The sequence below is a fragment of the Podarcis filfolensis genome (genome assembly GCF_964270895.1).
Source record: "Podarcis filfolensis genome assembly, chromosome: 1".
NCBI lineage: Eukaryota > Metazoa > Chordata > Lepidosauria > Squamata > Lacertidae > Podarcis > Podarcis filfolensis.
In genome coordinates, this window is record NC_139604.1 from 65,691,342 (window position 1) to 65,709,331 (window position 17,990).

The following is a 17,990-nucleotide window of genomic DNA, read 5'->3' on the forward strand; positions in this document are numbered from 1 at the left end:
CCTGCCATATTCATGTTTTAAGTAGCAGGTTTTAAATCTTTTTAAAAAATGTATAGCTATTGCACACATACTTATTTCAAATGCAAACATTTCATAACTTTTTAACAAGTTAAACAAATAACTTTACATATTTGCATGCCATATTGGTCTGTGTTCTTGCTGTAAAATATACAAATGGCACAGTAGGGCCAAGAAGAAAATGTTTCATAGAGATCTCTTTCTTGTATGCCCAAACTGCTCCAGTGCACAAAAAGTAACATTTGATAGCACAATTTACAGCAGGACACTAATTTAGCAGCCAAATGGTGAACAATGGAATATGTAATTATTGTGCACAGTTTATAACATTGCATACATTGTATGTGTAAATCTACTTTTAATACAATGCACTGATATTTTTTTAAAAGATCACTTTTTAAATGTAGTATGACATTAAAAATGTTGAGCAGAATATATGGATTTGTCATTTAATTTTGATGTAAAAGACTCCGTATCAACACCAATAAACATACTTCCTAATACTGAATTCACGTTTTTCTTCAAGTATAAAATTAATTCAGAATTAATATTGTGTTTCTATTATACATATTCTGGCAATCAGGCCTGGTTTGAATATTGAGATGTCTGGTTATGGTGCATTTTAATGGTGAAGAAGATTGTCCTTTCTCCTCTTCAACAGTTTTAAAGGCTCCAATTTTTGCTTGAGAAGCAGCTGCCTTTAAATTAAGCAATATTTATCCTATTCCTAATACAAATACTTGATATGTTCTGAGTGAAAATCAAGAGCTTGTGCATGAATGGTCGCCCCACCCCACTGAACTCCCCCAAAACCCACTATGGACTATAGATCCAGAGTGTCCCCTTGGTGAACAGAAGGGCTTCTGTTCATGAAAAGGATTAAGATCTAGCAGGTGCTTTCACTGAAGTAAGGGTGGGAGCCATTTTTGTTGATTCCCCTTTCCCTGGGCAACTTCCCACACTGTTCCAGAAGCAACCAGGGGCAAGTAGGGATCAGCAAAAACTACTCTCCTCACTTCTTCCAGCAGTCACTGGAACTCTTGACTCGGCATGAGGTTGGATCCCATGTCTTACAAAGTGTAAATGCAAATATGCTGCTGTGACATCCTTTCTTTGTTGAAGTTAAGTCCTTGAGGGGAGATTAATCCCATAAGCACACTGAGAGAAAACTGAAATGTTCCTTTGTGAGTTGAGGTAATGGGTGAGAACATAAACGATCCAATTAGGCTGGTGAGCCAGAGGGCTGCTTGGTTTCTGCAAAGACTAAGGGAGGGTTAATTTTATTTTTCCTCTGACAGCAGGGCCAATTGTATTATCATTAGCTGCATTATCAAAACCTATCTGCTACATAGCAACGGTTTGAGTAATGCAGGTCCAAAGGTCCACAGCCCCAGTAGATGTGTGGATCTCTGGATTGTAGCCAATGGATCAAAATTACATATTAATTGGAGAGGAAAATACAGGTATCATATTTTCACATTTGCATTCCCCCAAAGTAGGTACTCCATTCAAGCCTTTCATTTTGTAATAGTAAAAACTTGGTTGTTTTGTGGGGAGTTGTATGAGTAGAGTATGCTAGCTCTAGGGCAGTTTAATGAGGTGCACTAAACTTTTCTTATATGAAACATATTACGTATTTTAGAGGTACTTAAAACATTTTCAGGTGTCCAGTTAAACCAGGGTGGTCCAACTGAAGGTCTTTTCTGGCAGCTCAGCAACATTTGACTCCCTCCTGACCGCCACTGCCGGCTTTGGGAAGGAGGTATGAGGATTCTGCAGGGTCCTAGAGTCCTCCTCCCCATACCTAGTTCGCACATTCCCAGCTTTGAGGAGGAGGTGGGAGGGTCAAAGACCCAGCCAGAGCCTCACACCTCCTTCCCAAGGCCCAGGGCCTTGGTCAGCTGGCTTTAGGAAGGCAGTGCGAGGGCTGGTGGGGGCACATCTAATTTTGACCTTGGCAAGGCAACGTGTGACCTGCAGATTCTGTGTTGAGGTAGTCTTGTGACCCACTTGGTGTGAATAGTTGGGCTTCCCTGCGATAAATAGTAGGATTATTTTCATTGCAACTTAGAAGAACATGCATTCAGTGCTTTTGAAGACTGTAAATTGATCAGAATACATAGTGTTCAATTTTTTGTCGTTGTAAAAGGTACTCCAAAGGGATTTTGAACGAATATGGAGTGTTCGTAAGAATTAAGGGATCTAATATATAAACATGGTTTGTTATAGTGGACAGTTTTCAAAACAGTGGAATTTATGGAGCACATCTGTAAAGCAAACACATTACCAGAAAGTTGTGCCTTGAAAACATTGTTTTGGCTTATCATTTGTGCAGGTTGTTTAACAGAGTAACAATGTGTATTTTCCCCTAGATGGTGAACCTACATGGGGTACTCACTCTCTTAAGCCAGCAATTAGCTATATCATCTCTCAAGACAGGACCAATTTTTAAAAAATGATAATAATAGGCAATACCATTGGAAACAAAACCATACTTTTTGATCCTAAACACTTGTACATGGAAATAGGCTCTATTATATGAACTAGCTGAGGTCAGATTTTTCCATCTGATCATAGCCTCTTATTAATTCCAAAGAATACTTCCTTTTCCCTTGTACTTTTGGTGCATTTAGTTCTTTGTCCTGCTTTCCCCATGTAACCCCCTATCTGTGCCACTTGTATGTGGCTCCTGACTGGTAAAGTCAGATTTAACCCTGGTCTATTGGCAGCTTTTTTTGCTGAGATTTTATTGCCATCTGCTGGCTGAACAGGATGAGTACCTCATCAAGGACAGCCATCAAGCAAGCATCCAGAAGCAAATGTTATGGTAAGTCCTAGCTTCCCCTTGTATCAATCCATAATCTGAGGTAATGGGAGTGAACATTTCTACATGGTGTTTTAGTTGGAACGGTCAAACTTGTAATTGTTTCCTATCTGTTAATAGTGGAAGCGGGAACAAGAATTTGACTTGCAGCTACTGGAAAGAGCTGTGCGCCCAGAACACAAAGAGGAAAATAACTGGCTAAGAGTTGAACCTGTGTTGGTGACAGAAGCAGACCTAGAACCTCAAGATTATAATTTGGATATTAGCAGAGAGGTAAGGCTAGTTGTCTGTTTTTGCATTGCTACATATAGTATAAAGCGGGATAAATATTAACAACCAGAAAGGCAGCTTTAAGTGATGAAGTCTACAATGTAGAAATGTGTTATGTTTTCAGAAAAAGGGAGATACAGTGGTACCTCAGGTTACAGACGCTTCAGGTTACAGACTCTGCTAACCCAGAAATAGTAATTCGGGTTAAGAACTTTGCTTCAGGATAAGAACAGAAATTGTGTCGCTGCGGCAATGGAAGGCTCCATTAGCTAAAGTTGTACTTCAGGTTAAGAACAGTTTCAGGTTAAGAACAGACCTCCAGAACGAATTAAGTTCTTAACCCGAGGTACCACTGTAATGGTCTGCTGCGCACATCACATTCAACCATATTTAAAATACTGTGGTTTACTGTGAACGAGCAGCATGCTGAAATCATGGGTGCTTCGCTTTCCTCCGTGCTGCCAGGGAACAAGCCATCATCTGGTTTGTGTCATCTGAACCTGTTTCTCCAAACAAACCACAAGCAGAAGCCAAGTTGCTTGGCGTGCCACTCCTCTAGGGTTGCCATATTTCAAAAAGTGAAAATCCAGACACAAAAGTTGTGTCTGGACTAAAAAGCTTTTTTTTATTTTTTTTTTAGTTTTTTTAGTTTTGCCCTATGGACATTCAAGCAATTTCCGCCCAGACGGCCGAATCTTGGCAATGGCCAGGAAATTCTACACACCTCACCTGTTTGTGGGGAAGCAAACCACTATGAGTCCAGGTTCAGATAACACAAGACATACTATGGCTGTTTTCTGTCAGCACAGCAGGAGTGGGGAAAGAGTGAAGCACCTGCAATTTCAGCAGCACGCACCAGCATGCTGCTTATTCACATTAGACCAGGCTTCCTCAACCTCGGCCCTCCAGGTGTTTTTGGCCTACAACTCCCATGATCCCTAGCTAGCAGGACTAGTGGTCAGGGATGATGGGAATTGTAGTCTCAAAACATCTGGAGGGCCGAGGATGAGGAAGCCTGCATTAGACCATATTTAATCAACTAATGTGATGTGCGAACAAGGCCAACGAAGGTCATGCATCCCATAAACAGATTGAATTAACATTACAAAATTATTGAATCACTCGTCTTAAAATAAAGTCAAATAGAATTCCTATGCTTTCTCATTACCTATCAACCACGATGTCTATGAAATGGTGATCTATGAGAAAATGGTGTCAGAGATTAAGATTCCATTGTGTTCTCCCCAAAAGGTAACACATAATCCCCATGGCTATTGGAAAAGCAAGAGGGTATTAACGTTTTTTATGCATATATTTGAAAAGCTGTAGAGCCATCTGGTGGCCCAAATGAAGTATATTATGCTGTCACTGAAATATGAAGGAACAGGGAGGAAAATCCACTGAATGCAAGATCAGTTTAAAAGCAATAAAATCATTAAATGACTTTAAGAATTCTGTTATTTTTCTTTTCTTATATATGTATAGCTTAATTTTCTGTGTGATTTACAGCTTTGAAAATACATGATGCTGTGTGTGTGTGTGTGTGTGTGTTTGTCAGTGTCACACACAAGCACACAAACATATACACACACTGCAAATTACACAGGGCATGTAAATCCAGCATAAATGTAGCAACATAAAAATAAAAAACGAACATAAAAACACTAGGGAGAAAAGAATGTGGTGCAAGAAATTAAAATCAATAAAAAATATTGTTTTAAATTAAAATTCTTGGGAAAGTAAAAAGTTTTTCAACAAAAGACTATAATACGGGCTTTCTCCCTCATCGCACCTACCTTATTTCATTAGATGCAGAAGGATTTCCAATTATGAACTCAAGAACAGGATTAGGTGCATATGGGAGAAATTCCATCATATTTAATTCCGTTTTTCTAACATACAGCTAAACTTTGTTGTCGTTTGTGTTAGCAATTCAACATTGGAATTACTGTTTTTATCAAAACATTGTTTTCAGAAAAAAATTGGCCCACAAGTATATTATGTTACGATTTTCATAAGGAAGTGTTAAAATTCTTGTTTTGCCCTGCTTTTTTCCTTTGGTTGATTTGAACAGTTTTGTTTCAGTTGAATGTAATATTCTATATGAGCTACATTAATCACTTATGATTCTCTCTCCCTGCCACCACCAGTTGTCAAAACCTGAGAAGGTTGCAATTCCAGAGCGATACGTTGAGCTGGAACCTGAGGAACCCCTTACTCCAGAAGAATTAGCAGCAAGGCACCGTAACGCAGAAAAAATAAAGAATATTCTTACAAGGTCAAGGTCAGATTCTTATAAACATATTACTCCCATTCATTTTTAACATTAGAAATGGGGGGGGGGGACCTACTGCTGCAGTCTTGGTAAAGTTATATGCATTTGATCATAGTACAAAAACTTATAGAAATATATAAATACTACAATTAATACTAATTGTACTTTTCGCATTGAATCAATTGCGGTATGTGAGGTGGGGAGTAGTGCTGCTTGCCAGGCAGAGCTAGAGTGTGGGATACCAGGTTGGCAGCAAGTTCAGATGCCCTCTCCCCACTGCTGCTACCAAGATGGTGCTCTCCTGCCCTCCCCACCACTCCAGTTCTGGCAGGCAGCACCACCACCACAGTTGAAACAGCAATGCAGCAACACCACCCACAGCACTACTGCATATAATGAAAATGGTGAATCATCATCACCATCATCATTTTATTTATGCTGAGCCTTTCCATAGTTAAAGCAATGCTCAAGGCGGCTTGCAGCATGACAAGATTTACATAATTACCAACATAACAAAAGTCATAAGCAATAAATAAAACACATCCAAAAGTACTCAACCAAATGGGAAACAATTTCCACATAAATCATAAAATCTAACACTAAGAATGCAGTATTAATATCAATCACAATTTAAAATGGCATAGATAAAAAATAAAAGCAATTTCGAAAACAAAAATGGAGCCCTTTCTGCCCAGCAGCAGCAGCAGTCCTTTATGGAGCCTGTCTCCCTGGAGGAGAGAAGGTGGAGAAAAGCAGGGCAGGGCTTTATTATTCGTTATTATCTTTTCCTCTCTGTATACTCTTATTTACAGGCTGAACACACAGCCCAGCCCAGCCCTGCTTTCACTGACACAAGAAATGGCAAGTGCTGCTGCAGCTTAAATCAGCGTGTTCTGCCCTTGCTAGTGAGCAAAGACATGTGGCTCAGCTGCCTCGCTTTCCCACCACTGAACGTAGCATAGCATAGCCTCTTCTGCCACATGGAGGTACAGAAGCATCAAGAGCTGTTGGAACCCTGGGAGCAGAGGCTAAAACTGTGTCCAGCGCCACTACAGGGGAGAATTTCCATTGCTTCAGATATGATGGGATCACTGGTTCAGAACAGCAGCTCCTAGGATCAAGCCATTAAAACTCATATAACACGTTTAAGTAGTCGGGTTCTCAGCTTTATTTATTTACAAATATATATAATACATTCAGTTCACTATCTTGCCCAGATTACCACTGCAGCCCCTTCTCCAAGTTGACAAGAGATAATATTAAAGAAAGAATTTATGTCAGCCCACATAGAGCTTAGACAAGAAGGCAATTGGTAGAAGCTGACTTAGACAGGTATTTAGGTGAATTGAGCCAACAGTTTGATGGTATAATTCAGCAGAATAAAAGATTAGACTGCTGTTGCTAAAGAGGAAGATTAAAGTCTCAACAGAATGAACATCCTAGACAGGATATGTCTGAGGTTGAGATCTCCTACCTGAGTGATAACCTTTCCCTAGAATATAGGAGGCTAGTGTTCATGGTCTTGAATTTCCTAGGAACAATGCCACTAACCTCAAGTAGGCTGATTCTATAATAGAGCCTTGCCTTGCTTTGACAGTAAGAACAAGGCCATTCTCCTTATTTCAGCCTTTTTGATTATAAAAATATATTTTGTTGTATATTAATTAAACAGGGCAGATCAGAGAGGTCAAAATAAGTAATGATGGATTAAAATGTAATAGTTAATTAATTAATTATCCTTCTCTTCATCCCAGAGGTTTTTTAAACTATTCTTTAACCCCTAAGTCTGAAGAGTTGCTGAGGAGAGATGGCCTCCTTTTCCTGGCACAGTTTCCAGTTCTGGGCTTCTCCCTGCAGCTTACACTGCAGCAAAATAGGCTAATGAATACTGCTATTGAACTGCTCATCTCCCTCACCTTCCTGCATGTACAGCCTGGAAGCAAGGCAAGGCTCAACTGCTATGATCCACCCTGGGCATTGCTTGGCAATGCCCCATTGCCCCATGATGTTCTGAAGCATCTCACAACAGCCATGAAATGGCCTCCAGTAGCATCCAGAACCCAAAGATGCCAAGAGAACAATGCAAGAACTGTGAATTATAAACTGAAAGGGTTCCCTGGAGCCTCTCCTGTGTTTAAAATTTAAGTGTAGCCAGAGGTAGTGGCTCCCACAGACTGGTTTTTTTCCTAGGAAGCTAATGTCTCTCACTTGGTGGAAGCTGGAGAACACATCTGAAACTTCATTGTAGTACATGAAGTGCAGGGTTGAAATGGGACAGCAAAGATTAATTACTACACTGAGACTCAATTTTTTAGGCAAAACAAAATAAAAAAGAACAGCAGCTCTATTCTCCTCCTCTAGAGGAAGCAATTCTCCAGCTCTACTTTCTGCTGAGCAGAAGAACTTTCTGTTTCAGGTCTTTGAAAATATATCTGTACATTTATTTATTTATTTATTTATTTATTTATTTATTTATTTGTAGCACCACAGAGCCCCATGCCTTAGCTGTCCTGGCAGCGCAGGGCTAGTTGATATACAGCCTTGCGAGTTGAATGTTTTGGCTCCCAAACGCTGAGTGTTCTGGTTTGCGAATGTTCTTTGGAACCCGAACGTCTGATGTGGTTTCGCAGCTTATGATTGGCTGCAGGAGCTTCCTGCAGCCAGTCGGAAGCTGCTGCTTGGTTTCCGAACATTTAGGAAGTCAAACAGATTCCATTCAACTTACGAGATACAACTGTATTGTGCATTTCCACTGGAATTTGGAGACTATTCAGCAACTAAGTATAACGTTTCAGCTCATATCTGCTCCACAGTTGCTAATAACCAGATGTTGGTTTTTCAGTCAAAATAACAATAGAACATGTTTCTCTGTATGTGCTAACAAGTCCTTTTATCAACTGAAATCAAATGAAACATTCAAACATGATCCAAAGACTACAGTCTACTGTTGGATGCCCAGCTTCAAGAGTTTCATAATTGCATCATGATCCTGAGGACTTTGCCATTCTGGAAATGAGTGTGTTTGTGGATGTGACCCTTTTATATTTTTCTACAATCAAGCAATATACCAAAATGTTTGCATACATGTGTAACATATGCCTTACAGTTAATGTGGTGTTTTTGTATTTTGCCCTAGTATGCACAACCTCCAGCCTTCAGCTCAGGACAAACACAACTCTGCTAATTTAGATTCACAGTTGCAAGAGCAAGAACGCATCATTACCATATCATACGCACTGGCTTCTGAAGCCTCTCAGCGGAGCAAGGAGGTGGCAGGTATTGCTCAGTTATTTATAAAGCAATGGCTTTGACAATATGTTCTTTTAATCCTATGGCTGCAAACTTCTAAGGTTTTGTGTTCCTTCTGGACTGCAGTACATAACCAGGAACAACAGCAAGGCCATATCTACCCTTTGGGGTATACCCAGGCAAGTGCTCTTTGAATACACTCCAGTGTAGTTGTGAGACACTGGATTTACACCATAGACTCACCTGCACAACATAAATGGGTTGCTATCAGTGTTGAGCACAGTGTTACCTTGAAGCAATCAGAAGCAATGTCATGAGTGGGGGGGTGCAATTACACGCCATATAAATATATATTTACTGGGAATCGCTCTACCATGGTTCCATATCTTCTAAAGCAGTAGCATGACATTGTTGTCTTAATACACTAAATTTTTCCTGCTCTGATTTAGAACTGAAATGGCAAATACTGTATCAAGTTGTTAGGGACACTATTTTTTTAAACAGCCTGGAAACTTATTGCAAAAAGCTGGATAGAAGTTTGACGACTGGAAATTAAATTGCATTATTCAGCATGATGTCAAAGCAGCCCCTGTGTGTACAGCTGTGCTGGCAGGTTCTCTCTGTACTTGCCTGCACAATACGGCTTCGAAATGGATCAGACTGTGCTGAATGATTCGTTACTCAAGGGGTAAAATTCCATCTTTGTTTCCCATTCCCTGCAAGCCTATGTTTAACTGTTATATCTTGCACTCCATCTTCTCATCTGTTTCTCTGCCCATATATGTAGAATGCTCAAGTAGAAAAGGCATAAAAATGAAGTAGTGAATCTGGACTAACTTATAGTACTGTTCCAAGATTTAAAATTTGTGAATGCATTTGATTTTTCAAATTATTATTGATATTTTAGTGGTTTTAATTTCCGTAGAACCTAGTATAGTAAAACCAAAAACTTTAATATTTGCACAATGTACATTAGACAAACAGCATGAGCCAGAAACAGCAGATGAAGATGTTACTGCTAATTACGTTTTCCTTGTAGCTCAGTGCTTCAGTACATTACTAATATAGCACATTCTTCTCAGTTTGTCTAGCAGGGCCTGCAGCCTTCCCAAGTAGCTTTATGTTTTATTTACTGATTTCAGTTTCTATCCCATACTCAGGAAAAGTAACAATTTTGAATCACAACACTATAAAATCACCAAAATATAATATCCAGTTTTATTTGGTAATTCCTGTAAATATTGACTGACGAGTTGTTTTTTTGTTTTGTTTGTTTTTAAAAAACCTTGTATGATTGCAAAGTCCTACTGCCTGCTTTACATCAGCCATGAAAAGTCGAGGCACAAAACAGTAATTCTGTAGATATTCAGGTTGAGACTTTGATGCATCACTAGGGCAGGGGTTGCAAAACTGCAGGCTGCACCCAACCCACAAATCTGCTTCTGGTGCCACCCCCTCTCTCCCCATGCCAAATTGAGCACATCTTCCTTCACTTACCATGCAGAAGCACTGCTGCCTCATTTGGCATAGTGTCACTGCAAGGTTTTAGAGCTCAGAAAACAGTTCCTCCCTACTCCAGTGCCAAGAAAGGAAAGGTTCCTCCCTCTCTAGCACAGCGCTGGGGTGGAGAGAAAAAACATTTTTTAAGGGGGGGCAGTACTGAGCAATATTTCTGCAGGTCAGGGAGTGGAGTTCCCCATCCTCTTTTTGTGCAGGCAGAAAGCTTAACAAGCAAGTTGGGAGAATTTTCAGCCATTTTTAACATTGCAGGAACTGGCTTTTTTGTTGCAGAATTTGGCATACCTAGGCACAGAATTTATTTACTTCTCAGTGACCTTTCCCCTCTGCAGGGAAGTGGGACAGATTCGGATGGTCCGCCCACGCCACTTAATGAATCCAAATGGTTTCCAGAGAGTAATAGGGGGTGTTTTATCCCATGCTCGTGGCCTTTCAGCTGATTCCCTGGTGGCCCACTGGAATGCGGAGTTAACCAGGGCTATTGACTGTCTGGCTCCGAAGCGCCCTCTCCGATTGCATGGAGCCCGGACAGCCCCGTGGTTTTCCCTGGAGCTGAGGGCAATGAAACAGTCGCTGAGACGGCTAGAGTGCCAGTGGCAGAAAACTCATTCTAAGTCAGACCAAACATGGGTTACACACCAAATCAGAATGCAGCAGCTGGACTGGTGACTGGGAGTGGCCACTGGGACCATATAACACCGGTCCTAAAGGATCTTCACTGGCTCCCAGTACGTTTCCGAGCACAATTCAAAGTGTTGGTGCTGACCTTTAAAGCCCTAAATGGCCTTGGCCCAGTATACCTGAAGGAGCATCTCCACCCCCATCGTTCAGCCTGGACACTGAGGTCCTCCTCCGAGGATCTTCTGCTTGTTGCCTCACTGTGAGAAGCAAAGCTACAGAGAACCAGGCAGAGGGCCTTCTCAGGAGTGGCACTCTCCCTGTGGAATGCCCACCCTTCAGATGTCAAAGATATAAAGAATTACACAACATTTAGAAGACATCTGAAGGCAGCCTTGTATCGAGAAGTTTTTTATGCTTGGTTTTTTTGTTTTTAGATATGCTGAAAGTCGCTCAGAGTGGTGGGGAAACCCAACCAAATGGGCGGAGTCTAAACAATAAAATTATTATTATTATTATTATTATTATTATTATTATTATTATTATTAATGTACAGTACTAAAAAGACCTAGCTGCACTGGCTGCTGACCCTGCTGTCTTGTATTCCAGCCCACGTGTCTGTTGTGTGTGAGTGTAAAATCACAGTGCCTAATTCCTTTGTATGATCCCTTCTAGCTCCGCAATTGACCTATCCATCTAAAGCACCCTCACCTTCTGTACCTCAGCCACCCCCCTTAAGCAATGGATTTCACTACACATTTGTCTAAGCATCTTGAAAGTAAGAACTAACTGCTCTTGGCTGCTTATTTTGTCATTAATTGTATGTTTTAACATTGTTGGTAGCTAACTTGATATTTAAGTGTAAACGTAACCCTAATTAATGCATGCAGACTTTAGTGATCTAAAAGATTCCTGCCACCTGCTATTAAAAATTACCTTATGAAATATATATGAGCTCATAGAAATGTTCAGTAATTGCTGTGAGTTTGGGATTTTGATTGCCTCATAACTATGATGTAAAATTTAAAGAGAAATGTTTAGATGTGGCGTTTCATCAGCAACCTACTAAAGATTACACCTTTAAAAAGGTATCTAATGCAGCACATGTGCTAAATGGCACAAATAATCCCTTCCTGTATTAAATGGAAAATTAGAACCATTTGAAACATACTACTGGTGGGACGCAGGTGGCGCTGTGGTCTAAACCACAGAGCCTAGGGCTTGCCGATCCAGAAGGTTGGCGGTTTGAATCCCCGTGATGGGTTGAGCTCCTTTTGCCCGGTCCCAGCTCCTGCCAACCTAGCAGTTCGAAAGCACGTCCAAGTGCAAGTAGATAAATAGGTACCGCTCCGGTGGGAAGGTAAACGGTGTTTCTGTGCGCTGCTCTGGTTGGCCAGAAGCGGCTTAGTCATGCTGGCCACATGACCCGGAAGCTGTACACCAACTCCTTTGGCCAGTAAAGCGAGATGAGTGCCACAGCCCCAGAGTCGTCCGCGACTGGACCTAACGGTCAGGGGTCCCTTTACCTTTACTTTACTGGTGGGCTGGGTCTAGGAAAAAGCCTCCATCAAATGACAAAGTAACGGAATAGCTGGGGGGGGGGGAAATAGTTCTATGTTAAATGATTTCTGTCATTTTCCTAACCCGTTGATTCCATAATTTTCCGTATGAGAAATCTTTGCCATGAATTGAGGGATCTATTTTTGCCACAATTATAGCCATTGTAATTATTCTACAAAAGGAAATTTCATTTCCCTCTGTATTCCCATTTCTTTACCATGGTGCAGTTTGGCATATAACTCCTCTTTAGTTCCACCTACAATTTCACAATTTATAATTTTAAGGATTCCTTCTTATCAGTACAGAAAGTATAAGATTTCAAAAGAACTTTGTGTTATGAGCACTATTTATAATTTTGAAGCTCTTTACTGTTAAATCTTAGGAAAGCATCTGAAGAAAATATTAACAAGGGCCCCGAAGTCACTGTTTACACTGTCACAGATCACTGTCCCAGACTTAAACTTCTCAATTTCTTCTTTTAAAACGCTTTGTCAAAATGAGATAGACCTTACTTTCAGGAGGGCAATCATAACTGACCTATTTGTCCAGGCCTGAGGAAGGAATTTTTCATTGTTGAGGATGTTTAAATGCTTTTGTGATTAATATATTGTTTTATGACATTGGTTGCTCTGTGCTCCCATTTGGGAGGGAGGGGAGGATATTAAAAAGAACAAATAAATCACTGTGACATTATTCAGGAATTCCTCAAGCTGCCATGGGAATGAGATGGGCATTTCCCCCCCTTTAGTATACTCTTAATCCTGATCACCAAAACCCACCATATTTAATCAAAATGGTTTTAAAGCTTCTTCACATAATATAGACATATCTTAATGAGTGAAAGTACCCAAAACAAGCCTTCAGCTTCACTGATAATATCCTCTTTCCTTCGTCAAAGACTAAGAAACTTCAATTTAGAGGTGAAGCATAACAATTAGTTTGAACAGGGAAAGTATTGATTGCATTCTCCATTGCCTACATAGTATCAAGGTATATTGTAAGCAGTATGCTTATCTGGCTACATTTACAAACTTTCTGAAGCACCTAGTGTTCATGAAACATCCATTAGCATGCCGTTAAAAGATATTGATGGATTCATCCTTTTGTGGATGTGTGTGCTAAACCTGTTGGAATAATATCTAACGTCATTGTTTCTCTTCAAACTAGCCAAAGCAGTAAATGAACGCTGATCCCTGATACAAACCCGTAACAACCACCTGAAGAAGAGAGCAGCGAGGAGGAAGACTTCCCTACATTAGCTTTCTCTCCTGTTTGTTTTTTATTTGAACACACATTACAAATAATAACTGCACAGAAAAAGTTTTGTACAAAAAGAACAATTGTTTATATAAACAGCACTTTTAATATACTATATTATATATTGACATTGTATATTGGCATTGGTTACAACCCTGCACAATCAACTGCATTCAATTCCTGTTGATGTTAATAGGCCCTAATGCTTTAAAGTGCCAGATTGTGAGCCAATGTATTTTTAGAAACTATATATATATATATGATTTGTGGTTGGTTGGGTTTTTTAAAGGGCTGCATTCATTTAAAAGTTTGGATGCATGCAATAAAGGCAGGTGGATGTTTTTAGCTTCTTTTTTAAAAAAGGAAGATTTTTGGAAGCACATAGCATTTAGGTAGGAATAATGAAATCTTTTCCTATTTTTTCAGGGTTTATAATACATTTGTTACTACTGATTATCAGTCAGATAAAATTTTACTGAAATATTCAAAATTTCAATGGTTCTGGAATCCCGTGCAAACAGCAAAAGGCAGGTACAAAACATTGCTAATAGTTGTATGTCACTGTCCTTTTATGATGTAGCTTAGTCCAAGCAAACATTGTCCAGTTACGATTTCAAATATATATTTTTCTCTTTAACTTAGGGTGTGGGCACTGAAATATTTTGAATGTGATCTGGTTTCTATCCCACTGCAGATGAAGCATCTGTGAACTACAGCGGATTATCATAGAGGTCAATAGAGCCTCTATTCCTACTCCCTCCTTAAGAGCAAAAACATGACTGGCCATTAAGTGGAATGTGAGATCTGGAGCACCTTTCACTCTTTTTGCCTAAACATGAGTTACTCATGCTCTGAGCTTGAGTAACTTGTGTCATACAGAGAGGGAGAGCAGGAGGTATGCACAAAACCTCCAATTCCCTATAATAGTTTGTGCAAAGACAAGAAGAGGGAGTGAAGAGAAACTGGTCTTTTGAGCCCTTTTCTGCACATGGGTGCTGCACCTGAGATGGGACTGGATCACCCATGGAAACTGAAATATGTAAAGTGAGCAATGCAAATATTAATAGAATGTATAATTTTACATCTATATTCTTTTTTAATTAATGTTTTCAACAACAAAAAAGCAAAAAATGATTTGCTATCAGTTGTTGTTAACTTTGTATAGTAATTCAGCTGGTGCCCTCAGTTTTGCTAAAACTTTCAAGTATATTTTCTTGAGTCTTGGACAAAAGGCTGGCACAACTGGAGAGAGAGTTCATGAGATGCTGGTGGTTTTTTACTTGAAAATGTGTGTGTGTGTGTGTGTGTACTCAACAGTGTGTGCTTTGCAGCAGCCAATGCGCTGTTCATACTGAGTGAATTCAAAATGAATTCACACATAATTCAGTGCATTGTCATATTTACTGCGGCATTCTGCTTTAGTGCACTCCTTTTATACAGAAGATACGCAAGAATGATATCAACTCATTTGAAGTATTTTGTAACAGTGGTGTAAGCCATTAGAACTGCAAGTAGGAGGCCGAGATAGGCTGCCTTTTATTCCCCAGGAGCGGACCTGGGGGAATCCGATGTTTCCACAGGCCCACCCACAGGGAGGTGTCCACCTCACAGGCCTGCCATTGATTGGCTGAATTTGGGCAGGCCTGAAACCAAGGTCCAGCCAGTGAGACTAGGCCTGGCTGCCTCGCCAGCTGGGAAGCCCCCAACAAACAGGGCTTCCTCCAGAGTGTGGCGCAGCGCATCAAGACCCAGCCACAACACCGCCACACCCAAAGGGTGAGCGGACTTGTCTTACTGCTGGTCTATATATTACACTTGCTTCATGGACTTTGCTGCAAACCACCTATTCATTTTGAGGACAGCCTACATTCCATCCCCCACCTACCACTAGGAATATCCAGCAGCAGTGAAGACTCATGAAGATCTCCAAGCAATGTTAGATATGCACATTGTAAGCTGTTCTAGACCTGCAGGTGCAGAACACTTGCAGTGTAGAGGCTGTCTGAGTGGCCATGCTGTGGAGAGTGTAGTATATAGATTGGCAGCTAGTTGTTGCAGTACTTTGCCATGATGCAGAAGTCCTTTCCAGTCTCTTTTCTGAGAAAATGGAGAACTTTGCCTTCTCGTAGATGAAAAAGGGGAAAACCCAATGCTCATGAGGTTCCATAGTCAGTTACAGGCTTTCTTAGCATTAGCAATTATTAATGAGTTTTACAGTATATGTGGGGTGTGCTGTAGGCATTAAATGTGTGCAGAATTTGTTTAGGATGTCACTGCCCTGTTAGCCTCCCAGATAAGAGATTTAGACTAACTGGAGATAATGGGTTGTAGCCAGTGAAGTTGTTTTGTTTGTGGAAGGACCTCCACTGGTGCAATGCACTTCCCTTCCTTTTCCTCTCCCTGTTTCAGAGGGTTGGGGGAGTGTCCAGAAAAGATGGGGAGACATGCAGGAGAAGTAAATGGAGGGGAAATTCTGTTGCACTAGCAGAAGTCATTGTGTGAACAGGACTTACTTTGTTTTTGTACAGCAGTTCCCTGCACCGCATGGCAAACTAATGAGGTGATGCTGCCATTCAGTGAAGTCCTCCTGGGGAGCCTGCAGGTCTTTTGGTATGGTCAGATAATCTCTCTGGATTCTGACCCACACAATTGATTGGGATGGAATGGTCAAAACAAATGTGACAAATTCAAGTGTTCAGGAAGTGGTGGGTAGGGTTAAGGCTGGATTAATTTGTTAATACTTTGAGAGAAAGAGATGCAGAAGCTAGTCTGAGGAAGAGATTAGATATGATTACGCTAAAAGCAGGTTTGTGTTAAAGAACTATTTTCTTTTGCAACTTTGTGTTTGTCGACCTGTGTATTCAACCTGTATACTTGTGGGGAAATGACAGGGTAGATCATTTTTCCTACTCATAAATTCTCTCTCTCGAAGACAAACCCACGTGTGTAGTGGCTTTAACCTTTTTTCTCAAACTCATTCTTGTTATCTGTATCTCTTGAAGTGGTAACAAATGCATTCTAATACAATTCCAGTTTTCCACTTCCTTTTGTTAAGGGCAGTTCAGAGATGGATTTAGGTATGTCTACTTCAGCAGTTGCCATTTAGCTTGAAGAAAAGTTTCACAAAAAGAAAAGTCCCACCCACCCCCGCCTTTAGTAAGATATTGGGAAGTTATTTAAAAGTGTTGGATCCAGACTTCGCTTCTCCTGTTGAAGATAGAGATGCTGGAGACAAATTTTGGCAATTCCCTCTGCAGCCCCCAGTGCCCCCTCACACTGTTCTGGAGGGCTGGGAGACCTTGAGGAGGTAGGAAAAATTGGAAAATGTCACCTGCCTCTTTCTGCTACTGGGATCCATCGGATAGATCAAAGCCTTCCATATACAGAAGCCTTTCCATCTGTGGAAGGTAAAAGTCTAGATCCAATCCTCAGTCTCCACCTAACTTATTGCTCTTATCAAAAAAGTAACTGTGATGGTGTTTAAAATTATCAAATAAAAAAAATCTTACTCTATTTTGACTATGCTTGGAAGCTATTCTTGAGAAATGTATTTAGAAAATGCAGTCTATTTTTTACTAACCGAATACTGCCTGTGTCAAGTCTGTAACATTTTGCCAAAATGAAATTATTTTATTTTTGCCTTTATTAAAATGTAGAAATAAATATTTTGCCAGAAAACATTAATTTAAATAAAATGTAACAGTTTGGGGAAAATGTAAATGTACATATTAAACTATTAACATAACACTGGAACTGCCTTTGGGTGTTCAGATATGGTTCATCTAATTTGGGCTTGGTTTGGCTTGACTTTTAGTTACTGGTGTTAACTAGCACTGATTGAAGTCCACAGTAAACTCAGTGAGAGGTTTTCCTGAACAGTAGGATTTGAATCCATCCCTAATACTGTATGTTCATATACAATGCTGTAGTTCTTGGTGAGTGTCTCTAACTCCTGGCTCATTCTTTATCACCACATCATAGAGATTGGACTGCTGGAAGAGAAGGTGATTCCATAATACAAAATAGCATTTTGGTGCAGTAAATTGGATTTGGATGTAGGAGCCCCAGATAGAGCCTTGCTGAATGGTCTTGGGCAATTCACAGGATGGCTAAGTGCATACAACAGGATATGCTATAATTTACACTGAGCTTTCGGGAGTTCCAGAGTGGCTTTTGGGTTGGTTGCAGATACAACTGAATGTATCACTGGTTATATTTGTTCAAGTATAATCCTATACTGTCAAGCTGTTGTTTCTCTGTTCTTGGTCACTGTGGCGCTAAATAAATTGCCCTGAACCCTGGCATACCCAGAGGTAAGTTGTGATAGTGCACACAGTCCCAAGGGCAACGCTAGATAGGCAGACAGTCCAAATGGTCAAATACAGGTCCAAGTCCAATGCA

The 17,990-nt window shown here is 40.3% G+C and overlaps 1 protein-coding gene across 37 annotated transcripts in view; it reads left to right on the plus strand.

Moving 5' to 3' along the window:
- PLEKHA7 (pleckstrin homology domain containing A7) overlaps positions 1-17,338 on the plus strand; it is a 159,501-nt gene extending 142,163 nt beyond the window's left edge. For 20 of the 37 annotated variants that reach the window (XM_083589227.1, XM_083589255.1, XM_083589258.1 and 17 more), the window contains 5 exons: positions 2,963-3,115; positions 5,263-5,396; positions 8,524-8,663; positions 11,448-11,550; positions 13,500-17,338. In XM_083589227.1, the coding sequence (XP_083445353.1) occupies positions 2,963-3,115; positions 5,263-5,396; positions 8,524-8,663; positions 11,448-11,539 (519 nt within the window). In that variant the 3' untranslated portion in view covers positions 11,540-11,550; positions 13,500-17,338. Of the gene's footprint in view, positions 1-2,962; positions 3,116-5,262; positions 5,397-8,523; positions 8,664-11,447; positions 11,551-13,499 lie in introns of those variants that run through there. The other 17 variants (XM_083589257.1, XM_083589232.1, XM_083589238.1 and 14 more) reach the window with 8 other exon arrangements.
- The last annotated feature ends 652 nt before the right edge of the window (positions 17,339-17,990 follow it).